The sequence below is a fragment of the Myiozetetes cayanensis genome, unplaced genomic scaffold (genome assembly GCF_022539395.1).
Source record: "Myiozetetes cayanensis isolate MyiCay16 unplaced genomic scaffold, myiCay2020 scf3, whole genome shotgun sequence".
NCBI classification, from domain to species: Eukaryota; Metazoa; Chordata; class Aves; order Passeriformes; family Tyrannidae; genus Myiozetetes; species Myiozetetes cayanensis.
In genome coordinates, this window is record NW_026087521.1 from 49,057,072 (window position 1) to 49,083,831 (window position 26,760).

Below are 26,760 nucleotides of genomic sequence, written 5' to 3' on the forward strand. Positions count from 1 at the left end.
CTGTCACACTTCATCACTTTATCACTGTCACACTTCTTTATCACTTTGACTGACTAACTAAAAATTAATTTCTTGCAGAGATATCCTTTGTGGGCGAGTGGATTATTTGCCTTCCTTCTTCATGGCCTGTGGTATGAAAGCACATATATGAACAAGGGGCACCATCATGGTGGTGTTGTGCTCGAGTGGCTCCAACTCTCCTCTGTTGCAAGCTGGGTGCATCGTTCCTGGGTCGAGCCATGTTGAAGTGATTGTGAGACAGTGAATATGGAATCCACACTCTGAAGCAGCAGCACACAGTTCTTTACTGCTGGTCTATGTTGCAGATGATTGCAGTATGAGAAGATATATTTATTAATACAAACGTAAAAAAAAAAAAAAGAAAAAAAAAGGAGCTGTTTTAGCTGCCTTTTTTGTGTGTGTGTTTTTTTGTTTGTTTGTTTGGGGTTTTTGTTTGTTTTTTGTTTTTTTGGTGAAGTGAGAAAATATTTTCTTCTCAAGGAAGGAAAATGGTAAAAATACAGACACCTCATTAGTCTTGTCCATAGACATGTGTTATGGTTGAGTTGTCAGCAGTAGCTTAAAGTATTGGCCTTCCTGTAATTTCAATCATAGAATCACTAAGGTTGGAAAAGACCTCTGAGGTCATTGAGTCCAACCATCAACCTAACACTGCCAGGTCCATCAGTTACCCATGTCCCTAAGTGCCACATCTACACGTCTTTAGAACACTGCAGGGATGGTGATTCCACCACTCCCCTGCAGAACCTGTTCCAATGTCTGAACAAGCCTTCCAGTGAAGAATTTTTTCCTAATAACCGATCTAAACCTCCAGTGGCTTTCCAGCCGCTCTGCCCCAAGCCCGTAGCGTTGCATTGCTCTCTTGCAGCCCAAATGCGAGACCCGGATGTTCAAGAGAAGGACCAAAGGCAGGAGAGGAAGAGCCCAGGAGCCCTGGGGTGGAACCAGCGCGGTTCTGACCGCGGGGCCGCCCCTCAGAGCCGTGGGCGCTGCCGGACGGCCGCCCGCCGCAGCGGAGGCGGAACCCTGGGGGCGGACCCGGTGGGCAGCCGGCGCCTGCTCGCCGCCGCCTTCCGCCGCCCCGCCGTTACCCCGGCAACGCCGCCGCCGTGGGAGCGCGGAGTGCGGGCCCGGCCGCAAGATGGTGAGGGGCGGCGGGATGGTGCGGGGCGGGAGGCGGAGGGTGGCGGCGAGGGCGGGAGCGAGGAGCGCCGCCGAGCGAGGGCCCGCTCTGACCCGGCTCCGCTCTGCTCTTTGCCCAGATGCTCTCCCGGGCCAAGCCGGCCGTGGGGGGTACCCCGCCACCGGGAGACAAACGAAGAAAGAAAGGGAAGGAGGTGCCGCAGCTGGAAGAACTCCTGGCCCAGAGGGACTTTACCGGCGCGATCGCCTTGCTGGAGGTGACGGTCTCCGAGCGGTACCGTCGTTGCCAGGCCGATGCTTGCAGGGCTGCGGGGCGAGGGGAGCCCTTCCCCTGCCTCGCGTCCCCCTCGCCTCCTCCCGCACCCTTCGGGCCCTACGGCGGCAGCTGTGGCCCCTCGCTTCGCAGAGCCAGGTTTGGCCTGAGAGGGCTGCCTGCTGCTGCCCTCAGAAATGCACCAAAGTAGCATCCACAGCTCTCAAACCATCCGCGATATATTTGCTTTGGTTATCTGTGGGGCTGTAGAAACTGTGTGGCAGCTGACAAAATTCTTACATTCTTTATTCTCTACAAAGTTTAAACAGCAAGTGGGCGAACAGGAGGAGGATGCCAGCCTTTGGATTGGATACTGCGCATTTCATTTGGGTGACTACAAGAGAGCTCTGGAGGTAAGTGGGGAAGTCCTGCTCACCAAGGTTGGAAATCGGAATGTAGTGATAAAGCGACGACAACAGGAGGAAGATGGTCTGTAGTAGAGAACAGCTCTGCCAGCCAGTTAAGGTACAAATGTACAGTAATGAGGCAGATGCTGTGGAAAGCAGTTTAGATTGAAAAAAAAAAAGGTATTTACCTATGAAAATAGAACTTTCTTAAAGTTATCTACTATGTGATTTAACACTAGGCTCAGTAGCCTAGTTTGCCCTTTTGTATGTCATAATTAATGTCCTAAATCTTCCATTCTTCCATCTCTTTTGCAGCTAGCTTTCCACAGTTTTATTTTTTACATTTAGTTATGATTTTGTCTTCATTGTGAAGCTTATTTGTGATATGCATGAAAAAATTCTTTCTTGAGAGGTTGATGCCCCTGGCTGTTAAATGGTATGAGATTCAACAAGGCCAGGTGCCGAGTCCTGCACTTCGAAAGCCACAACATCCCCCTGCAGCGCTACAGGCTGGGCACAGAGTGGCTGGAGAGCAGCCAGGCAGAAAGGGACCTGGGAGTTTGGATTGACAGGAAGCTGAACATGAGCCAGCAGTGTGCCCAGGTGGCCAAGAAGGCCAATGGCCTCCTGGCCTGCATCAAGAACTGTGTGGCAGCAGGACCAGGGCAGTGATCCTTCCCCTGTACTCAGCACTGGTGAGGCTGCACCTGGAGTGCTGTGTCCAGTTCTGGGTCCCTCTGTTCAGGAAGGATATTGAGGTGCTGGAGTGAGTCCAAGAGAAGGGCATCAAGGCTGGTGAAGGGTCTGGAGCACATATTCTATGAGGAGAGCTGAGGGAGCTGGGCCTTGAGAAGAGGAGGCTCAGAGGAGACCTCATCACTCTCTTCAACTACCTGAAAGGAGGTTGCAGCCAGGCAATGAGCAATAAGACAAGAGGATGCAGTCTTTAGCTGCACCAGGGGAGGTTTAGGTTGGACTTTAGGAAGAATTTCTTCACAGAAAGAGTGACTGAGCATTGGAATGGGCTACCCATGGAGTCATGGTCCCTGGAGGTGTTTTAAGAAAAGATTGAATGTGGCACTGAGTGCCATGGTCTAGTTGACATGGTGGTGTTTGGTCATAGGTTGGACTCAATGATCTCAGAGGTCTTTTCCAACCTATTTGATTCTGTGATTCTTTAATGTACTTTATTGCTCTTCTCTATGTTTTCTTGTGTTAGATAAATCAAATAAATGAGACATTCTTATTCTCCAAAAGCTATGTCACTAAAATACATGTTGACTATTCAAATATGCATACATTTAATTGCATAATATGCATAATTGCATAATACAATTCTGCCATGTCTCTTTCAGCGAGTGAGTCCGTAAGCAGTTCTTTCTTTCTCTTGTGTCCTGTTACATCTCCCATGAAACTCAGTCTGTCCCAGCAAGTTTCTCTGTAGAAATATTAATGAATTTTTGTTGTCTGCCTTGCTCTGTTCCTCTGAGGGCTGGAATTGGTGTGCACACCAAAACAGGGAGTGGTGTGGTGATATCCACAAAGCTGCATATAACTAGTGAAGATTTGAAAACAACTCAGTCTGCCTGAGTATTGTTTGTCTCTGTTGCGCTGTTGCTAGAGGTGTGAATTTTTGGGTCCATACAATGCTGTATTGCACTGTTTAAGGCTTATTGGTTTCTGTCAGGGTCAGCTGGGGGACGTCTCCATCACAAATCACTGAGGTATAAGTGAAGTATAACTGGTTCTGCAGTCTTTTAATTTGCTTCACCCTGAAAAAATATGAAAAGCAGATGATAATTTAGAGTATTAAAAAAAGAAGATAAAAGAAAATAAATAGATTATAGAACAATGATGATATTTACTCTTAGATAAAATGAAGTGTTTAGCTATAGTAATATGTGGTCATGTGCACAAGATGCATACATGAGGTGAAAACTCTAAAACTTCCTAGTAAGTTCACAAGGCACTCTGCCCTTCAAAAATTGAAGAGGAAACATCCATTCAAGATGTTAGAGATGCTCCGTGAATTAAATTGACAGTATAGAATATAGAATAGTAGTACAGGACCTAATGGTAAATTAATATTCATGTTTAAATTTGTGGAATTTAAAGATTATGAATGTAACAATCAGTTGATGTAGTTAATTTATATTTAGGCATTAGGTATTAATATGGAGTGAACGTTTTTTAAACAAAAATATTTGTGTACAAAGAAAAATAGCTTGCAATTTCTTAGAAATAAATTGAAAATAAATTTTGAAATAAATTCTGCTCTTTGAAATGTCCAGTAGATACTTTTAGAGCCAGAGTAGATTTTATATGTTTCCTTCAATGAGAAAGCAACAGCTTTTTTTTAAATTGTTTTTTAGTTGGTTTTTGCATGTGGTGTTTGATTGACCACTAGGTGATGCTGTTGATTCAGGCTTTTAAAAACTGCAACGTAGTCGTCTTTTTCCCATTTTTCCCGTTCCTCTGCCCAAGTAGGGACAATAAAAGGTTTATCTCAATGGTTTGTGGATTGTTTTAAGTTTCTGGATATGGGTGTTTTAAGCGAGAAATCACAGGGCCTATCTTTTCAGATTTTAGATTGATTTTTGGCACAGTTATGAGTCCTGATAGCTCTCTTATTTTTGTGGTCACGTGTGGGAAATGAGCCGGTGCATCTCAGCCTAGTTTCTTTGGAGACTGAACATTGTAGCTGTAATTCCTAAACCGGCAGGAATCACTTCACTGACTGTGGAGATGGAACTGCCTTTCACTTATCAGCTTCAAGGTTGAAGTATAATGCTGCATCTCCTCTGCTGCCTTACAAAGGCACTGTTGCTATATTCTCAAGGGCAAATTCCTTGATTATCTATATCCTTGAGATCTTGGAGCGTTCTTTAGGGAGTGCCAAGAGCACTGTAAATAAAATACTATGGGTCGAAGATTCTGTAGAATTCTCCAGAATGACATTGCACACAATCTAAATGATTCACTCTCCTATGTGTGCCTTCTGGTGACAGCACACAGTCTGTGTCACTACATTCACAGTTCATGGTTTGTAGTCCATATACCTATGGGGTGCCTATGAGGGTCTTCAGATATTATGATGTTCAATCCTTTCATTTATAATGATACTTTCGCAGTGTTGGTTGCATAGCAACTTTTGGACAAGCTTGGGAATTGGGGTGAGGTGGCCATCATACATCACTGGGAGAAATGGGGAAAAGTGAAAAACACACAGACTTTCAGCTCCAAGAATATTTCCAGAGAGCATGACAGCAAAATCTCTGTCACATTCATGTGAGAGAATTCACATTCTCTTACCACAGGCACACAAAAAACAGTCAAGTATGCTCTAAGTAGAGCACTAACATCAGCTTCATGAGGGTCACGCTTTCCCGTCCTTAATAGTAGATGCCTTTCTGAAAGGTTATGCCACTGACACTGGTCTGGTGGGATCATTCCTACTGCCGTACACCAGTTTACACATTGCGCTGGGCTTGACTCTTCCAGCAGTCACAGTGCAGCCCTTCCCTGAGGACTGACTAACTTTCTTTACTGACAAACTTATTTTTACTAACACTGAGTGGCTTGTGTCTTCCTGGCATCACATGGCAACCAGAGCTTCCCTAGTGGATGGCAGCATCTAGTTTTCTGGAGTCTTCCACATCTATTGTCCCTAATGGGGAAAACCCCACCTGCCTTTCTGCCATGACTTGTTCATAGCTCTAATCTTAAACCTTTCCTGAAAAATTCCCCACTGTCACCCAAGGACCAGAATCAGAGCATCAGTCCAATGATTCTGTTTCTAAGCTGCCTGATCTGGTAAATTGAAGCAGCTGGGGCCGAGGAAAGGGAGGGTATTATTATATCTATATGATATACATATATTTGCGGTATTTAAAATTTAGGAGAGGAATTGGGAAGGGCAGGTGCACTGCTTGGTTGGATTCAAGAACAAATTTCACATTTGCAGTCTGCACCCTCTGACTGGGCTTTAGGCACACAGGATTCTGGCATGGTACAGCTGTTGGGCATGGTAATGCCATTTTGGCCCTCAGCTGCACACATGAGAGCAAAGCATGATCCCTGGGCCAGAGCCTTCAATGCACTGTTTCTGTCAAAATCTCACAAACTACATGCAGACAGACTCTCCAGTCTGCCACCTCCCTTCTAGCAGAGAAGTAGGAACCATTCCACCTCTTCAATGTACAAGACCTATTGCCACCCTGACTTTGCTAAGGATAATTTCAGTCAGATAGTAACTCATGGAAGGAACAGGACCATACTAGGGTAATGATTTATCCATGAGCAGTATCTGGTCTTGCTTGAGTACTTCTGTGGGAAGTGGTATAATACAGGTATATTCAAGTTACTGACAACTGAAGCTGGAAATTAGAAAATGGATTTTTAGCTCTGGGAGTTCTCTAGGCTTCTCTATTATGGCTCTAGCCAGGTTATGGTGGGTATCTCCACACCTCCTTTGAGCACTTGTGAGGCACCTGTATAGATGGCCTGTTTATTGGCTTTTCAGGATCTGTGTTTATAGGGTTGGAGAATCCAGACAAGTAATAAGGGCACTGAGATGGCCTCAGCGTTGTGTCTGTAGTTGTAGGCAATCATCCTGGCAGACTGCTTTTGAGGAAAATCGCATGTGTTCATGACAGGGGGATGAGGTGGAGCAGGGTGAATAGCAAGAAGTTATACTCCTGGATGGCAATAGTATGCCACAAGGCTGGCTGTTAGGAAGGCTTTCAGAGTATTTAGTTTGGTTTTGTTGGTTAATTTGGAGAGGAGGGGGAAAAGCCCTTGTGAGGTAGTCTTTGAGCCACTGATGTTGAATGCATTTCAGTGAGGAAAGGGGCAAGAGCAGAGAGTCTGGACGCAATGCTCAGAACTACAGGATAAGGAGCACTAATAGTCCTAATTTTGATTTTCTGTGTTTCTATAGATCCATGTTGGTACAGCTCGAGCACTCTTTAGTTACTGCTTGCTTTGAATGGCCAAGCCAGAACTTGATTTGTGTTTATGCACTTTGTCTTTTCTAATTAATCTGCCTGAAGCCCTAGCCTGAAAGAGACCTTTGGGTGCGTTTAATCTGAATGGATTTTGAAAGATTCCAGATGGTCCCAATAAACAGCAGTGGCCTATCTCTCAGAGCTCCATGACAGACCTATGTCAAGATTAAACTGGCCTCAGTGGGAAAGGTTGGCCTCTATGTAAAAGTTTTCTATTATTATAACTGGTTTTTAAAATTTATTTATTTATTTGAAATATTGTTGGATAGCTAGTCCCTGAAGTACCAGCAAGACTGAGCTGTCTTTTAAGGGCATTCCTTGCCCATACCTTCTCTGTTTGGGAGTACAGTTTACTTTCACTTAGCAACTGAAAAAAAATTCTTTTTCCTTGCAAACTATAAACTTTATTGTTGTCAGCATATTTCTGTTCTTGGGATTCACTGTCCTTTGGGCATGGCTTATTTATCTAGTGCTGTGTGCATATACATATGCATATATATATCTATCTGTCTTTTTTTCATAGAGGTAAGAAGTCTCTCACTGCCAGTGGCTCAATCTGCTAAACTCTCTCTAGGCAGAGGGAAATTCCAATTCATATGTTTGGAGGACAAGTACAGACTCAGCAAGGGGTTGTGTTGCTGAGAGGGATGAGAGGCTGGTGGTAATTGGGAGTATGTGGATGACATCGTTTCAGCAGGTCTTTTGAGAACATTGTGTGACTCTGCCTGCTTTGCTTTGTGTTACCTCTTGGATGTGGATGGATGGAGAGCAGGAGCACCAGCATCAGGCACTTTCACTTTAGGTTCTTCCTAATAAATTATCAGAAAGTGACAGAGGGAAAAAAATGGCATTGAGAGATTTCCCCACTTCTGTTTTTAGTACCTGTTGTTACACTGAGCAAAGATGTTTATCTTTAGGAATGTCATTGTTTAGTAGCTGCAAAATTTTTTTTGTTTAAAAAAAGTAGATTGAAAGATTGATCTGTTAAGTTTTTGCTGTTTCACAAATAACAGGAAACTAAGCAGTTTATGTGGCAGTATTAAAGGATATGTACCTGAGATTAGCTCAGTTGGTCAGAGCACGGTGCTAATAACAGCAAGGTCGTGTGTTCAATCCCTGTGCAGGTTATTCCCTTAAGAGTTGGACTTGATCCTTGCTGGTGTCTTCCAACTCACAATATTCTGTGGAATATCTGGAATGAATGTGGATGTGCAAGAAATATCAGAATGTGGTATCTAGTGGCTTTCTATAGCTGTTGGCTGTAAATCTTAAAATGGGAAATGGTAAAGTTAGGCACAATTTAGTAATATTTACTATAATTTACTAATCTTTATAATGAAATCTTGAATTTGCCCTGTACCAACTTCTAGGCTTGTGGTTTAATGCAGGGGTCTCCAAACAACTCTGTTCATGCATCCCTATCAATAAAAAATTTTTGAGCACACCCCCCCGATCTATACACCCCCAAACACCTATACATTTATAAATTACATACGTGAACTGTTGTACTAATATGTAACTATAAAACATACACAAAAATAGAAAATAAAAAAAGGAGGAGATAAATATTAAATAAAAATTATTTAAAAATATTTATTTTAGTTGTTAATAATACCAAAACAAATTTTCTTCCTGCAATTGAGGTATTATATTGCACAGCCTCAGATTTAGTACACACCTTGGAGTCCACAGGTTAAATATACAATAAGACACTACCTATAGGTTTTACAAAAACCTGTTTAACACTTACTCCAGTAAATATTCACAAAGAGATTTCCCTGGTGTTTATGGCTCCCAGGCTTTGACTGGAGGAGAACTTTGGAAAGCATTAGAAGCAACTGAAGAAAAGTTGGTTATATTGATGTCTTTATAACTTATATATATATTGGGTTTTATAAATGTAAGCAATATATTTACAATATAAATATTTTTTATATCTCTCTAACTTCAGTATTGACAGGAGTCCTGTTCACACAATGGAGGTTTATAGCACTGCTTGTCCCTGTTGTCTGTTATATTGCTGTAAACAAAAAAGAGTTAAGGACATATCTTAGGTTTAAGATGTAATAGTTTTGCTGTAAGAACTTCAGTGAACTTCTGAATAAGTTGTTTGATCTCAATAAAGAATAAAGAATGATATTTAATAAAAACATGTGCTATTACACATTTTTTGAAGATCGACCCTCTCTTCTGTTGCAGGAATATGAAGCCTTAACCAAACAACCAACTTGCAATCCAGATGTTTGGGTGAACCTTGCCTGTACGTACTTCTTTCTGGGGATGTACACGCAAGCAGAACAAGCAGCTTTGAAAGGTGAGATGTCTGTCTCTGTTGGAAAGAACTGCTTATTGTCTCGAACTGAAAGTGATTTCCAGAGAAAGTATGCAATGCCTTACTTTCATAGAAATAAAGGATCCGTGCAACCAAAGTTTTTTGGGTTTGGGTTTTTGCTGGGGACTTGGTTTTCTAACTTTCTTTTACCAAGACAGTTGTGATGTAGTTTGCTTCCTTACCTTGGGCATGTGGAGCAGCTGGAACTGAAAGAAGCCTCTGGAAAATCATTCCTCTTACTAATTTCTAAATACAAATCCCAGCACACACCAACTAGCAACAAAGGTTACTTTTCTTTTGACTGATTGTGTGTCTCTGAGCCAGTGCAGATGAAGCAAATTAGGTTAGTGAAATTATCAAAAAATAAGCATCTGAGGGAATACGGCATTCTCCCTGACGTGGACAAGATCTCTGTTTACATAGTTCGAGTGACTTAGTGGGTGGTCTTTTTGCCTTAAAAGTCGGATACTACGTATCTGATTCTTCAAGGCATGGAGTTCACTGCAGTCACATTATTACAATTCTACTTTATCTGAACTTGCATGGGATCATTTAAAAGAATGGAATTTAGATTCCAAGGCAATTTTTACTGCCTCAAAATGTTTCTGTAGTTTAATTTTGTTGCCCATCGCTTTTTATGTATCTTTGTGATTTATGTTGTTTCCCATAACCATAGTATCTCAGTGCTTTCTAAGTAGAGTTAATAGGAGTGATATCTCAGTCAACTTCTGAGTCTTGCCTTTTTAGGATAAAACTCTTATTGAACTATGGGTTTTTTTCCTTTCTTTCATTAGTCTTCTTGTCTTGGGCTGAAAATAGAGAGGGAATAATATGTACTTTCTTCTGCTGTGAAGGAGAACCATGCAAAAGGACAGCTTTGTAGTATTTTTTACAAATAATTAGATTCTCATATCTTTTTAAAATCATCAGAAAGAGGACTGAGCTCATGCTGAGCTCAGATCACACAACTGGAAATGTTTTGTTTCCAACTATAAAAAAATCTCATGCAGAGCTTTGTGATTTGTATTGTTCAAGAGGTGTGCAAATTTCTAGCATTCACAAGTAATTTAATCTTTAATGTACCAAAAATTTGAGCTTTGGAGATTGCAATTTAGGACTTGAAGTGAAATGTAAAAATCAATGGGCAGTAGAGCTCGACGTGTCACTGTGACCTAAACCATGGAGGAAGCAAGCAGCTGCATCCTGTACCAGCTGGAGTCATTGTCATCAGCTTCACGTCATGTGAATTACAGTAATCCATACTGGAGATGGCATATACACAGCTGGGTGTGCAGCTTGATTAACTGTGAGCTATGAGATAGGGAAGGTTAATTTTTGCATACCCCTTCAGATTAGTTAATGGTAGCCTGGTGAGTGGCAGGGTAGGGGGTAAGTTAGTGGTACTTGGGTGCTGGAGGCAAGGGCAGGAATATCAAGAAAGGAGTGCAAGACACAGGGAGTGTAGCTAAGGGAGGGAACAGAAAATAACTGAGTGCTCACATTAGTTCTCTCAGCTCCTGATTTTATTTAATTGTTTAAGAAGGAACAGCGTCCCAGTTTTTATAATGAAGTGCTAAACCTTTCTTGTGAGTGCTGTAATACTGATGATTTCTGACTACTTAAGCTTGGTGGTTAGAAGTCATAGCTGAAGATTTGTAACACTTGTCCTTTTTCCACTGAAAGCTTCCAAGTGTGGTATATTCCCCTTTCCACTCCTGTCACTTCAGTCTTTCCTGTATTGAGTTTGAACCATTTTATTTTTGTTGAAGTTGGATCTTGTTTTACGGGTTTTTTTAACATCTTAGGATTGCATCAATGATGGCTGTTCATAATACATTATTGACAACTGAGGCCATATCATCTTGTGGTCTCTTCTATGGTTTTGCGAAGAAGCAAAATATTTCCTTCAGTATTAACACAACAGGTGAAGTCTTTAAAAGAACACCATTTATCCAATGCTGCCTTGAACACTGCTGAAAAATCGTAGGTGGTGTTAATGTTAGGCTGCTTACCATTGCTGCTTTGGGATTATTTTATCTGAATTCTTGTATACTATGTGCCGTTTATTGCTGCAGTTATGCTAAGCCCCTGAAAGTAGCATAGTGCTAAAACAAATTAAGGAGAACTAATTTAGTTTCAGCTATAATTCTAAATTTCTGCAGTAATAGAATCTCTGTGTGAAAGGGAACATAAATGTCAGCTAGCTTTCTGGAATAGATTTTCCACACAAACATGTAAATATCTAGAAATCAAATCAAATTCCTTCTTGCCATGTACTGTTGCTGTTACTTAAGAAAATTATTATTAACCATCTGAGGAAAAAGATGCAGGACACTTGAAAATTAGGAGATTATTGTTAAAAGCCATGAGGTAGTTATTGCCTTTATAGTCCACAATCTCTTGTGGATCAAAGTTTTGTGTTTATTTTATAACAGATGTGAACTGTTCTCTTAGCTTGTCATTACTTAATTAAAAGTTCATGGTGATTTGGGACAGCCAGCAGGGCTTCACCAAGGGCAAGTCCTGCCTGACTTTCGATGATGGAGTGACCACATCAGTGGGTAAGGAAAGGGCTACGGGTGTCATCCCTCTGGACTTTTGCAAAGCTTTTGAAATGGTTCCACAGAACATCGTTCCCTCTAAATTGGAGAGGGGTGAATTTGATCGGTGGATTAGGAATTGGTTGGATGGTCACATCCAAAAGATAATGGTCAATGGCTCAGAGTCCCAACAGGCACCACTGACCAGTGGTATCGCTCAGGGGTCCATAGTGGGACCAGGAGTTATTTAATATCTTCATTAGTGACACGGGGATCGAGTGCACCCTCAGCAAGTTTGCAGATGACACCAAGCTGAGCAGTGCAGTGACATACCTGAAGGACTGGATGACATCCAGGAGGATCTGGACAAGCTCAGAAAGTGGGCCCACCTGGGTGGGGAAAACCCCCAGTATCAATCCAGACTCTGGGATGAACAGATCGAGAGCACCCCAAGGACTTGGGCGTGCTGGTGGATGAGAGGCTGGACATGACCCAGCAATGTGAGCTCACAGCCCGGAAAGCCAAGTGGATCCTGGGATGCATCAGAAGCAGCCTGGGCAGCAGGTCGAAAGAGGGGGTTCTGCCCCCCTACTCTGCCCTGGTGAGACCCCACCTGCAGTGCTGCATCCAGCTCTGGGGTCCCCAGCACAGGAAGGACATGGATCTGTTGGAGCAGGTCCAGGGGAGAGCCACCAACTTGATCAGAGGGATGGAGCATCACTCCTGCAAGGAAGAAAGGCTGAAAGAATAGGGATTTGTTCAGCCTGGAGAACAGAAGGCTTCAGGGAGACCTTATAGCAGCCTTCCTGTACCTTGAGGGGGTTTACAAGAGAGCATGAGAGACTGTTAACAAGACAAGGAGGAATGGCTTTTAACTGAAAGATGGTAGGTTTAGATTAGATATTAGGAAGAAACTCTTTACTGTGAGGGTGGTGAGGCACTGGAACAGGTTGCCCAGAGAAGTTGTGGATGTCCCATTCCTAGAAGTGTTTAAGGCCAGGTTGAACGGGACCTTGAGCAACCTGATCTAGTGGAAGGTGTCCCTGCCCACAGCAGGGGGGTTGGAACCAGGTGATCTTCAAGGTCCCTTCCAACACAAGCCATTTTGTGATCCTATGATTCTCTTAAGAAAGAATAAATCTGTATATCAAAAGAATACATATATAAAAAGAATATATATATATATATAAAAAAAGAATTACTGCAAATATAACCTAAGAAGTAAAGCAAAAAGGCAATAAAGAAAAATTCCTCCTTGGAGGTTTTTCATTACTGTTGTATTTTACCTCTTCTAGGCTTTCTTCCAAATTCCTATCAGATATTTCTGGCTTCTCCCTGCTGTCTGCTTACATTACAGTTACTAATGTTCCTGCTTCTGAGGTGAAGGCAGAGTTATTTCCAAGTCAGCTACTGTTGTTTCACAGTCATCCCATAGTGAAGCTGCCAAGTGATGCTTTGTTTACTCCTTTTGCATCTGTGCTCTCATACGTTGGCTGCACATATGTTTTCCATGCTGTGTGGTAGCCCATCTAGTTGTGAGAGAATGAGGCTGAAAGTATTCATCTTGGCTTAATAATTAATAATAATTATAACAAGTTACTATTTTTTTAATTACAGAAGCTGACACTCTTCTCTTGCACTCATGGTTCCTGTGCCTTGCAAAGGCCAAAGAACAGAAACTCAGCCTTACAGACTGGGACCATGATCCTGGCAACTGATCCAAGTGTTTAGAAGTCTGCATAGTGCTCTCAGAAGCTGTTGGCTTGCACTGCATTGAGAAAGGCATAAGAACTAAAAGTGTTCTTTTAAACCACAAAATGTGCACATAAGTGGGGCTGCAGTTAAGTCTGTTATGAAAAACAGTCTTTTTAGGATAAATGGAATTGTACAATTAAATTTAAGATTCATGCACAGACAGGGTTGTATTGTTGAAGCAGTCTTTAAAGTTGGGGTTTTTTTCACCCCTCCTGATTTTTGATGGAATAAGCTTTGTAATTGCTTTACTTCTTCACAACTCTGCATGTGTCAGATCTGAATGTGATTTAACTGAACAGGGAACTGCTCATTTTACAGCCTATACTGGAAGGAGCAATATTGTACAAAAGCATAACAGAGATGGGTTAGCAAGAACAATGACATTTTCCAAACTAGTTTTGCTTATGCATGTAGTAATGTTTACCAGGTGTCAGATAGTTGTCACCAGTGAAAATATGCAGATACAAGTGGGCATGGAAAAGTTACTGTGTTTTCTATTACTTAGGATTGCGTGTTCACCTACGTGCAAAATTATCTCCTTGCTGCTTGTGCTGTATTTCTTGAGAACAGTAGTTATTTTCAGTGCATTTTAGCTGTGGTTTTGAACCAGAAGTTTCATATATGGAACTTTCAAAGTGCACAAGTGAAAATATCACATATTTAAACTTTAAAAGCCACTAACCTTGTTTCCTTGTTTTGTTTTTTAAAATATAGTGAAAGCTACATACCAGAAATATATACGTTGATGATCTTTAACTTATTGTGCTTAGGCGTGACTGCTGTGAAATGTGTATATACTGTAAGTAACTGAACACAGCTGAACACCTTTTAAGTATTGTGGGAATGGGAAAATTTTAATGAATGTCCTCTGTAAATTTCATTCAAGAAAATTCTGAACTGTTGAGCTATTCAAGTGTGTGTAAGTGTGAACCTCACTGCTGGACCACGGGTTTTTTTGAACATTTTTCCCACTCCCTCGCGTTTTCTCTCCACCAGTGAAACTGGTTTTGAGCCATGGAGGGCTTCATTCAGCTACGGTTTTCAGGTGAGCAGGGCGTTGTTTTTCAGGGACAGGAGAACAAGGTTTACTCTGGTAATATTTTGTACTGTCAGGATGGAGCCTTCTCAGCCCTGCTCCATTCCTGCCAGTTCCTGCTCTGTGTTTAAGGTGTATTCTGTGCCTGTTGATGTGTGAAGTCCTGCTATAGCATATGTATTATGTCTGTTAGATGGGATTTGTTAATGCTGGATGCGTGACCAGCATTGCCTTGTACTCTCTCATGTAAGGGCACCAATGCCACACTGTCCATGACTCTATTTCATCATATTTTTACTGCCTGAGGCAGCAATATGGAACCCATCAAGAGTCTGAGCTGCCATTTCCAGTGAGTTTAACTTAATGTTTAATAATTTGTGAAGATAATTGTCTTCATTCTTATTGTAGCTGTTTATTATATTTTAACAAATATTTCACTAGGTGCTGGTCAGTGTCAGTACATAAAAATATACAGAACATCTTTAAGACCCTTAATAGCTATGACTTTAGCGCCTGTTAAAACAGCACTGATCATGACAAAAATTCTAGTGCAGGAGTATCGGTGTGTTTCATAGATGGAAAGAGATATATTCTGTTCAGCTACCTCAGTGCTTCAGCACAAGGTCAGTACTAGACCTGGAGCAGGGTCCAGTTTGTTGCCACGCAGCGTTGTTATCATGTTTGTTATGACCCCTAGATTGCTTACTACTGATTTAAAAAAAAAAAAAAGTACAGTCATTGTTTTGAAAAAGTAGAACAGAAAAAGAAGATTGTGCTTCGTTGTAGCATTAATAGATCAGTGACAATAAAATTCTGTAGCAGCAGAGAGTAATAAAAGAACAAGCCTAATGTCCCTTAAAAATCATTATGTCTGATGAGGCAGTTGTATCACTTCCTGCTCCAGTGACTGACAACATCTTTATCCAGTATTCATAACCACATTCTTCTGGAAACTAATCTGTCCTTTTTCGTATGTCCGTATGTTTCCTTGTCTTCCTCAGAAAATGCATTTGGCACTGAGAGAAAAGAAACTGCTGATATTGAATGTCTCCATATTTCTGCTTACTCTATTGGCAGGGCTGTATTTGTGGGGGGTTTTAAGCATCTTATTTTAAAGAATATCAGATAGACAGTATCATATAATATCTTATGAAACGGGACATTTTTTCCTCCTTTCGTATATCCATGCACACCATCAAAACTCAGATTTCATCTTTTGCCTGTTTTTAGGTGTAAATAACATGGTATAACCCTCCAGCTTTTGCTAAGAAGTAAATAATAATTTTGATGTCAGATCAGATGCCAGGTTTACAAAGGCAGCCTGCAGTCATTGGTTGACTGGTGAAACAAGAATTCCTTGGTTTAGGTTCTTGAGGGAGTATTGCTTGCAAGTGACCATTTTCACAGTGAAATTAATGCTACAACCCACTCAAAAGAAAAAAAAAGGAAAAGCTACTCAAAAGAGGAACACTGGTGTCTTTATTCATAGTACTGTGATTATACAATATATTATTTTCAGTGTAAATCCCACAATCTGTCCTGCTTGTATTTTTGGAATCTTTGATGACCAAATGTTTTGAATTGTAAAGGATGGCTGTGGTTTAAGTTTCACACAAAAGCACATGTGGAGTCCATGTGCAACCCTTCTAAATTTTGATATTAAAACATATCAGTTAAAGCTGGGGCACATGAGGAGTGAAGAATTTGCATTTAAATTAATGTACTCTCACTTTCTAACTCAGTGGATGAAATATCAATACCATCATGTCAGTTATACTGCTCCTGCTGCCTATACAATATTGATTATGGGTCATAAAAACTTTCTGTTCTATAACAATTAGGCTAGTGAGAATTTCCACATATATCCTAGCCTGAAGACCATTTAGCTTCTTAATAACTTGGTGCTCTGTTAGAAGTATCTTACAAGATGTTTTGTGAGAATGCTCTCATACCGCCTTTGTATTTTGGGACTTTTCTGCTTTAGCAGCTCTTTAAAGACACAATTAATTGTCCTCTTTTTTCTATTTTGCTTAAATAACACAGCTTGGGAAAGAGGAAAGGGGAGAAATAATTGCTTTACCGGTTAAAATAGATGGGCAGCCCTACACTGCCAATCTGATTAGAATGGCCTGGGTTTTGGCATTGTCTGCTGTTTTACAAAGTTTACTTACTATGTGGAGAAAGAGTAAGAAGTCTGGAAGTCTCTCCCTAAATTGCTTAGAAAAAAAAATTCCATCTTAAAGGGGGGGGAAAGAGGGTTTGGTGGTTTGAGCCCTCTTTCATGGTTTAGGACTTCAGAAGAATTATAGCCTTGTGTTACAGGCAATTGCTTTGCTAACTCTGCACTTTCCTGGCCTTATGAACACAGTAAGTAATTCTGCTTTTTGTAAAGATTCCATGTACACCCTTTCTGTGGAACATAGGTTGCCAGCTGGTTGGTCTGAGCCGGAATGAGAGTGCTCATTAACTGAGTAGGCTAAAAAAAATACAGGAAACAAGGGAAGGATTTTTGGGAGATTGCTTACAAAAGAAATTAATAGCTCTGATGGATGAGGACATTTGTCGCTCTCAGTGAAGCAAAAGGCTCTAGTGACTTAAAGCTCTTCAGTTAACAATTTTTGTCATATGGAGTGAGTTTAATGGAATTCCTAATCCTACTGGAGTGAGAAATTTCATGAACTTTACTGGCTTCAGAAAGGAGGTATCTCCTTTAAATGTCTCACCCTATCTTATTTTGAGTCTTATCTACTTTGACTGTAGGATTCTTTTGTGTGCCTTTTTTTCCCTAAAGACAGGAGAAATATTAGAATCACATAATCATGGAATATGCTGAGTTGGAAGGGATCCACAAGGATCATCGAGTCCAACCCTTAGCCCTGCACAGGACCATCCCGGAGAGTCACACCACGTGCCGGACTATTGTCCAAGCACTTCTTGAACTCTGTCAGTCTTGGTGCTGTGGTCACTTCCCTGGGGAGCCCGTTCCAGTGCCCAACCACCCTCTGGGGCAAGAAACTCTTTCTAATATCCAACCTATACCTCCTCAGACAAAACTTTAGGCCATTCCCTCAGGTCCTGTCACTGGTCACTACAGAGAAGAGATCAGCGCCTGCCCTTCCTTTTCCCCTCACGAGGAAGTTGTAACTGCAGTGAGGTCTCCCTGGTCTCCTCCAGGCTGAAACAGACCAAGTGACCTCAGCTGCTCCTCATACGGCTTCCCCTGAAGACCCTTCACCATCTTCATTCCCCTCCTTTGGACACTCTCAAACAGCTTAATATCTTTTTTATATTGTACCCCAAACTGCACACAGTATTCAAGGTGAGGCTGCCCCCATGCAGAGCAGAGCGGGACAAACCCCTCCCTCGACTGCCTGGTGATGGTTTGCCTGATGCCCCTCAGGATACAATTGGCCCTCCTGGCTGCCAGGGCACTGCTGATTCATATTCAGCTTAGTCTCAAAGTATAATATAAGGTGCATACATAACAAAATGTTAGCAGCACTGGGTTTTTCAGTACACTGGAAGTTGAAAAGATTCCTGGAATTATAAATCACAACTTATTTCAAATGTGACACATCATAGAAGGAGCCTTGATTGTGAGTTTATCTCGTACTGCTTTTTATTTTGAAAAGGTGTTGCACTTGTGTGTCATAAAAAAAAACCCAGAGAATTATCCAGAAATCCCTGCATGGAAATGATAGTGTGATTCCTAAAAGTTTTAAGCTTTGTGGATGACAGAGGCCAATGAAAAATTATTTTCAACAGGGTTTTCAAAAGAAACGGTCAGAGAAAGAAGATAGGAAGGAGGAAGACCTTTAAACCACTCTAATATTGGTTGAACCTGCCCTGAGGCATGACCTGCACAGGCTTTTATTGAAGGACTGTACTTGGGCTACTTAATGAAAGAATATGGGTGCATTCATGTCTGTTGAGAAAGAGAGTTAAAAATAGATATCCTGAGTTGTTCTTTACAGCAATACTTACTGAATTTTCCTTTCAGCACCGAAGAGTAGTCTCCAGAACCGTCTGCTCTTTCACTTGGCACATAAGGTATGATGTCTTTTCTTCACTCATGCTTTGTTTGTTTTCTTTTCAATTTGGTAAGGTGTAATTTATGCTGGCAACCTGGCAGAATAATTAAAACGTCTGTTGTGGCAGAAGAACAAACATTTTCAATAACCACCCTCCTGTATTAAAATGTGGAGGAGAAAGTAAGTGTGAAAACATGATCTCAGAATAGATGCCCTCAGCATATTTCTAAGGAAAGTCTTACCAGTACACTTCACATAAGTCATACAATGGGAACCTGATGACATTTTTGATCACAAGGAACCTGAAAGCTTAAGAGAATCAGAAATGTATAAGCCACTATTTTTTTTTTTTTTGGAAGTGTACCAAGTTTTCCTAACTTGCAGCTCTCTTACACTTGGCAATTTGACCAAAATGGTGTGTATGCTATTACTGATCCTCCTAAGTAATTCAGTATCCAGGAAGTCATATTGTTAATAGCATGAAATTTACTTTAATTTCAACAACAATTAAATGCCTGTTTCACCACACATAGCTACCTTCCCTTAATTTAAGTTTTGTACCACCCTGTGTTATATTTAACAAGTATTTTGCTACTGAGGACACTGAGTTGAAAGAAAGTAAAAATCCTGAATGTTAAGCTTTGATGTCAGATTCTCTTTACTTAAATCTCTCTTAATTTTAAGAGAGAAATCTTAAACTGTTTTTATAGTGGCACTGGCACAGATGTCTGTGATGAGCTAGGAATTAACTTCTTATCTAGTTAGTCATTGGAAATAAAGGGCTTTATCAAACTATGAAGCCCATTGCCTTTAGTTCTGCTGAGCAACTTATCTTGCCTTTTATCTGGAGTATCATTTTGTGACTGGCTCAAAAAGGGAGGAAAAGAAGCTGAAGAAAACTGAGATGGTAGGTACGAAAACAAATACATAAGATTAGAATTTGTGTGTAAGAGAAATTCATAATTATTGTTGAAACAGCAAAACCAGCAAAGGGAAACACTGGAACAAGCGACTCAAGTAGACTGCTTAGGTAAATAGCCACAACTTCACTATTGTAATACAAATATAATGTGTATGTTTAATCCCTGTTTTTTATCTTGTATGTGTGTGTTATGTGCTATTCAGCAATGTTTTTAAAAATAAACCATTTAGTTAAACTGAAATTTTAAGGGGCCAGTGAAAGAGAATTTGTTAGTACCGTAAAGAAGTCTTGTGAAAATTAGAGCTTATGCGTTGGCAAGTCTTGCGTTTTTCTGCTATCCGTGGAAATTTGATTTGGATCTACAAACAGCAGAATTTTTGCTGGCTTGAATAATAGCAGTCAAATGTTGTGTTGCGAAATTCCGTCTGTGAAATAATTAATTCTTTACCTCTTATCCATCAAAGCACGTGACATCTAATTATATTTAAATCTCACTTTCAAGGAAAATGTGTGCTTAGTTTTAGCCTAACATTTATCCAGTTCAAACTGATCTCCTTCTTAAATGTTTGGCTTTCTCCACTGGTCAAATTAACTTTAAAGTAACAGAGTTTTTTGGCATGTTTGATATTAATCACCTGCTGTTTACCAGCAAAACTAATCTAGCTAATTAAAATATTTTTCTTGATGAACTCATCTGAGGATGTGTCACACTCTTTTTAGTTCAATGATGAAAAGAAACTGATGAGCTCTCACCAGAATCTGCAAGATGTTACAGAAGATCAGCTTAGCTTGGCATCTATCCACTACCTGCGGGCCCACTACCAAGAGGCAATTGATATCTACAGGCGCATTCTACTGAAGAATCGGTGGGTATCTCTAAGCCTTATTGCAGTGTCTGTGCTATTGTTGGTATTTAAATTCCATATAGTTTCTTGGTTTCTGAAAGTGGACGTTTTCCACAACTGCTATGTCCCTTTCCCATTGCAAAATGTACACCAGTTGCAGCCCCTTGATTTTTGTTCATTGCAAAGTATGTTTGAAGACTGAATGTTTAAAAAGAAGTCTGCTCTCTGTTGTTTTCTTTTAGTGTTACGATTGTGTAATTCATTCTGACATTTTTTTATTTTTTTACTTATTTCTTCTGAAATGATACATGGTTATGTAACTGCTTTGTCTTTTTCTTTTTTCTCCTCTGATGACCAGTCTGGTGATCCTTGCTTGAATTATTGACTTCTTCACCTCTTAGCCTTTCTAAGAATGGTTCAGTTGTTGGGTTTTATGTAAAGTTCCTTGCATTCCTTGAAGTCTGAAAGTCTTTCCTTTTCTGTTTTTCCCCTATGACACTTGTTGATGAGTTTTCCTATCATGTTCTGCAAATTTTTAATTCACAGTTTAGGAAGAAATAAATTGAATTCTTAAATGACTAGAAGTATTGTTTAATAAAATAGAAACTGCGGTCCCAGAATACAGCTCTCTTTTGGTGGTATCTCCTCTTGGACATTTCAAAGAAATCCATCATAATGTATATAAGTATGTCATGTAATGCTTGGGAAGAGATTTTAACTTCCAAGTCCTGCAGAAGCAATCACTCAAAGCTAAATGAGTAACCTTCATAACAATTATCCTTTTACTTACAGTTTCCACAAATGCTTCTCTTATTTCTCTGTCTAGTTCTTCTGGCTTGACAACTTGTAATGACAAGGATTTTTTAAAATAATTGTACTTGGTGCAAACTTTTATGCACATATTAAATGTCTTTGCATGTGTTGCTTAGAAAATCCTGTTCTGCCAGGCCAGATACAATGCTCATGTTCTGCATTTGTAATCTGCATGTTCTGTGCAGTTGCCACCGTTTCCCAGATTTGCAAATGAAAAGTTTTGTAGATAATACTTAAAAACTGCAGTAACTGCTGTGGGAAAAAAAAATAATGTGAATCTGGACGTGTGCAGTCTTAGCTAACAAACTAGAGAAGCTCTAAGCATTTCTCAGAAACCCCAGTTTTTATGTGCTTGTAAAATACGTATAGACATGTGAGAGCTTTATTACTGGTTTTAATGCTCTGTAATGGGAAATGATAAACTATCTGCTGGGATTTAAATGTTCTCTTTAATCCTCTTTCCTGCAGGGAATACCTGGCTCTGAATGTATATGTTGCCCTATGCTATTACAAACTGGATTACTATGATATATCACAGGAAGTGCTAGCTGTTTATCTTCAGCAAGTTCCTGACAGCACCATTGCTCTTAACCTTAAGGCTTGTAACCATTTCCGACTTTACAATGGGAAGGCTGCTGAGGTATCTGTTGGACGGTCCCTCAATTCACCTTTATTTTAGTTTAAGAATCCATACATGTTTCTTTTCCTTGTTATCTGTCTTAATCAGTAATGTTTATAATGGCCTTTATCTTGTCATTGCATCCTTCTTTTAGGAATGTCACCTATTTCAGTTTCCCTGGTATTAACCCATCCATCCATATGTGTGCACAGTGGTCTTACCATTTTCCCAGTTCACTTTTGATCTTGTGTTTATACGTATTATCCAGTTTCTAAAATTATCACAAAGAAGTGGGAAAGCCAAATCTTCCAGTGGCCCAGTGCTGGTGGAAATATATTTCTGTCAATTTTGGAGCTCATTTGAAGCTCCATTTAGGCTTATGTGGTTCTATGTTTAAATTCTGGAATGTATGTAATTCCAGGCAGAGCTCAAGAACTTGACTGACAATGCCTCATCATCTTTTGAGTTTGGCAAGGAGCTCATTAAGCACAATCTGGTAAGTAATGCATTTCTGGGATTTAATATGAACAGCACTCATTTGTAGAGCTTTTCATGATGATTCATAAAATGGAATATTTTGGTAATTGCAAACCTAATAGAATTTTTCTTCCATGCAAGTCCCATTCCAGGAATCCTACCTGTATAATGAATGTGCCGTCTAGTGTATTTATTCTTCCCCTGGAATTTTTCCCTAACAGTTTGAGGCTGTGTCAAGGAAAATAATAATGCTGTTGTTTGTAGACCTGAAGGCATATTAAAATAACATATGTTGTGTAAGAATACCTTTGCAAGATATTTTGGAGAGCCCACTCAATAAGGAAACCGTTGAAACAAGTCAGAATGTATGACCCTGAACTCTTTATGTAGTACCACAACAACGTGAGTGGAATTAAGATAACTAGTGAAAATGGCCTTCATCCAAAAAGTACTAAATAAAGAGTTCTAGGAAAAAAACTGCTGGTAAAAGCCAAAATACTTGTCACTAATCACTAGTTAATTTTCTCTTCAGTGGTATTATTACTTTGTTGTATAACTGGTAACAGTAGATTGCTTTTATTTAATGATGGGCAGTTGCTTGCTTTGTCGTTTTTCAAGAGCAGTCATAACAAGCTAGTGCTTCTTTCCCCAAGAGTTAAAACTGTTTTCAAATTGGACTTTTTGTCAGTTAACGTTGTTTATTTTGTATGCTGGTCTTTTTGCCACTGATTTATCGAATAACTGTGTTAGATTTTGTGGAAGAACCGTCATGTGAAACTGAAGTATAATCAACTGCTCCTGACTATTTTAGCATTTTTCTAAATAAATGTAGAGTTGTTCGTCTAATTTTTTCATATAAAAAATCATGAGCAAATTGTAATTTTGTACGTGTTCCCTTCACTCTTGTTTCAGACAATATTATTCTTTTAAATCTGTGATAAAATTTTGAGCTGCTAAAAGTTGAAATAAATTAATCTTTACTGATGGATTAAATACTTTATATTCTTCTGAATAAAGACTGTCACACTTAGTAATTCTATAGCTATATTAAAGCAGGGATTATGCTAATGCCAGAGCCACTGACCTTTTCCTACTGTTAATATAGGAATTTAAGGATTAATTTCCTTGAATTAAGATATCATAGAAGAGATTTTGATACATGGTTATCAATATGCTGGTTTTCTCTGCAGGTGGTTTTCCGAGGAGGAGAAGGGGCTTTGCAGGTCCTGCCTCCTCTGGTTGATGTTATTCCCGAGGCAAGACTGAATCTTGTGATTTACTATCTCCGGCAAGGTAAATACACCTTCCTCTGGCTTTTTCATACCTTCAGAGATGACATTCATTCATCTTATCTCAACTGACTATTCAATTAAATGCTTTTTTTCTTTGCAGGAAAATGTAATCTGTTTAATTTTCTGTTTCTCCAGAAAATAGTGAAGTAAGAGTTTCCATGGCTTGCAAAGAAGGGCTTCAGTTGTGTGCAGTCAAATAAACCTACTTAGCAAAATATTGCAGGTTCTTGGGTTGCAGGAGATGGCTTTGGGGACAGTGGTGTTTAACTGTTTCTTGTGAGATGACCTCTGCTCTGCCTGAATGTGTGAGAATAGTAGGCATATGTCCTCTGAAGGCAAGGACAACTATTTCTGTAAATATAGCACAAACAGGATATGAGCCAAAGTGGCTGTGAACAAGGCTACAGTTGTGAACAAGACATTGCATTAAAAATCTACTTTACAACCCTTAAGGAATGCAGGTAGGTAGCCAGAATCAGTTGGAAAGGATTCTGTACTAGTATCTCTCCTTCATTTGCCAGATTCTTTGAATTATATCTGAATTTTTCAGAGCCATTACTTTTCTCCCATTGTGTTCTTTTATTCAACGATGGATTGAGTGGCTGTGTGACTCAAGCCAGGTCCAATTAGGTCATGTTGCTTAGTCAGAACTTCCTCTGTTCTACCTTGTGTCCATTGCCTTTCATCTTACTCTGTGGAGCCTGTCTCCATCTTCTCTGTACCCTTCTGTCAGTAAGTTGCAGACAGTGATAAGATCTTCCTTGAGCCTTCTCTTCTGAAAGCTAAGCAAATGCAGTTCTCTCAGCCTCTCCTCAGCCCCCTTCTTGCCTTGGGAGTCCTTGGGTGGGCTCACTCCAGTATTTCAATGTCTGACTTAATTGAGTGATCGACACCATACTCCAGGTGCAATCTCACAGGGATCAAATAGAGAAGAATTCCTTCCCTTGCCCTGATGGCTACATTCATGTTAATATGATCCAGTGTACAGTTGGCCTCCTTTGCTGCAAGGCTGCACTGTCTGCTAGGTTGCCTTTTAGCCAGTCAGCTCCCCACCTGACTTGTTGCTCAGGCAACCAAGCAGGATGCAGGACTTGCATTTTGCCTCCACTGAACTTTATGAGATTTCTTTCTTTCAGCCCATTTATCCAGCCTGCTGAGCTACTTCTCAATAGCTGGGAGCTTTCTTCGGAATCTTTTATCATTTGCAAACTTGCTGAGAGTACTCTGTCTGGATCATGAATATAAATATAGATAAGACATTAAACAGTATCAGTCCCTGGGGAATTTGATTAGTAATGAGCCACCCGATGGATTTTGTACAACTGATGACTGTCTTTTAATAGTCCAGCCAGTTTTCCATCCCTTTATAGTCTTACTTAGCCAATCCTATCTTTCAAGCCTGTATGAGAGACCATGTCAAAGAGCTTGCTAAAGCCAAGGTATACAGTATCCACTACTATCCCCTTATCCATACAACCAGTCATACAGTGGGTTAGTCACTACACTTTGGCATTGGTAAATCTATGCCTGCTGTTCGCAGCCACCTTTCTGTCCTGTATTGTTGCCAGTTTCACTATAGGCAATTTTGGTATTATTATCTTGCCCAGTAATATTGTTAATAATAATATATATGTTTCAAATTAAGTTCTACTTACACAGAAACAAAGTACATCTCGTGCATCACTTAAAAATCAGTATTCTTTACTCAATTGTCATTAACCTTGCAGTAATTTTAATTAGTTGGATTCTGCCCTAAGGTTCTCCTCTTAGGTTCTGTACATTGTGGTGTACAAATGACTTGCATACTGATAAAGAAGGTCAATGGGAATTAGGATTAAAACCTCTTTCCTGGTTTGTCTAAGTTTCCATTTCTAACTCTTGCTGGAGTAGCAACATCAGTTAGGAATGTGAGAAATCATTACTTCTAATGACTACAGCTGTCTCTCCAAACTTAAAAGGTTTCTGATACAGGTAGGTTGGTGTTAATACATGCTCAGAGCTGGAATATCTGAAGCACAAACATGCATCCCATTTTTATCAGTTCTTCAGGGTAGTGACTTTTAGCAAGGTTTGGGGCCTGTTGGTATCTGGTTATAATCTGCTCCCATGAGATTTGCTAGAGGCTTCTCTTGGAGCCTGAAGAGCATAGTTCTGTGTTGAAGGTCTCCACTGATGAAAATAAGGGCTGCTGTCATACTTTTTGTGGTGGTGGTGGTGGTGGTATGAGTTAGCCAAAAAGTGGTTGAATGAATGGTATATACTAACAAAAAAAAGGTTTTGTTTGATAAGGCCTGTTTTTGTGGGCAGCTGGTATAATGCTGTGTTAACAAAATTTTGCTAGTAAAAGAGCAGCTTCACTAGATTGGTTTACAAAGCCAAGCGCAGATCTACCAACATCCTTTTTTTTTTTATTTAGGTAATATTTAGGATCTTTTCAGTTTCTATAATTCTTGTGTGGGAAGGAAGTTGCTTACTGATTTCAAACTTCACATTAAAACTTCTATACTAGTAGTGCTTTCCTTGTTAGAATTAGAATCAGGTAAGAGCTACTGGACAGATATTGAAATATTGATAAGGAAAAGATGAAGTTTACCTACAGCATCATGTTACCCTATCCTCCTTGAGGGGTAAATCAATATGAGAAAAGAAAATAAAGGAAGATGATGGATTTATGATTTTGACCTTGTGCCGTTGAAAAGGCAGCCACTAGGTTATGAATAAGGGAGCCAAATCATCTTTACTAGGAAAATTGTAATAATAAAGAAGCTATTACTCACTCCGTGTTTGTTATTTAAGTTCTAGAAAACCATCACCATTGTGATAGAAATTCACAATGATTTATAGTTACCTTTCTCCTCCTGTCTAAATGGTTTATTTCTTAGTCTATGACTATTGGGGAATGTTGTAGAGGATGACTGACTTGTTCTAATACAGTGTGCTATGGGTTGTCATGCATCCTAATGTTTGGCATTTCAGATGATGTGCAGGAGGCTTATAACCTGATAAAGGACCTGGAACCTTCAGCTCCACAGGTAATTGGAAACTGATGTCATGGCACATAGATGTTATAAATTGATATGAAACCTGCCACATAAAAAACTGGTATACTGAGGACAGCTTGCCCCATTCCCACTCCTAAAACTTTTGTGTTTTCCATTCCTTCATGAACAAAAGATTTAATATGCATGCATAAATTATTATATATGTGCATATATGAGTACTTAGACTGTTTATTACTGTACCACCTGGGGCAGATAAGAATATAGCT

General features: G+C 40.0%; 1 protein-coding gene across 3 annotated transcripts in view; it reads left to right on the forward strand.

The window, feature by feature from the left end:
• Nucleotides 1-1,065: 1,065 nt before the first annotated feature.
• Nucleotides 1,066-26,760, forward strand: part of IFT56 (intraflagellar transport 56) — a 46,127-nt gene continuing 20,432 nt past the window's right edge. For all 3 annotated transcript variants that reach the window (XR_007630083.1, XM_050325295.1, XM_050325297.1), the window contains exons 1-10: nucleotides 1,066-1,165; nucleotides 1,284-1,421; nucleotides 1,738-1,830; nucleotides 9,030-9,144; nucleotides 18,494-18,543; nucleotides 20,167-20,312; nucleotides 21,573-21,744; nucleotides 22,145-22,219; nucleotides 23,391-23,493; nucleotides 26,469-26,524. Coding sequence is in view for 2 of the 3 variants with exons in the window: in XM_050325295.1 (XP_050181252.1) it covers nucleotides 1,163-1,165; nucleotides 1,284-1,421; nucleotides 1,738-1,830; nucleotides 9,030-9,144; nucleotides 18,494-18,543; nucleotides 20,167-20,312; nucleotides 21,573-21,744; nucleotides 22,145-22,219; nucleotides 23,391-23,493; nucleotides 26,469-26,524 (951 nt within the window). In the remaining variant the exon portion in view is untranslated. The remainder of the gene's footprint in view (nucleotides 1,166-1,283; nucleotides 1,422-1,737; nucleotides 1,831-9,029; nucleotides 9,145-18,493; nucleotides 18,544-20,166; nucleotides 20,313-21,572; nucleotides 21,745-22,144; nucleotides 22,220-23,390; nucleotides 23,494-26,468; nucleotides 26,525-26,760) is intronic.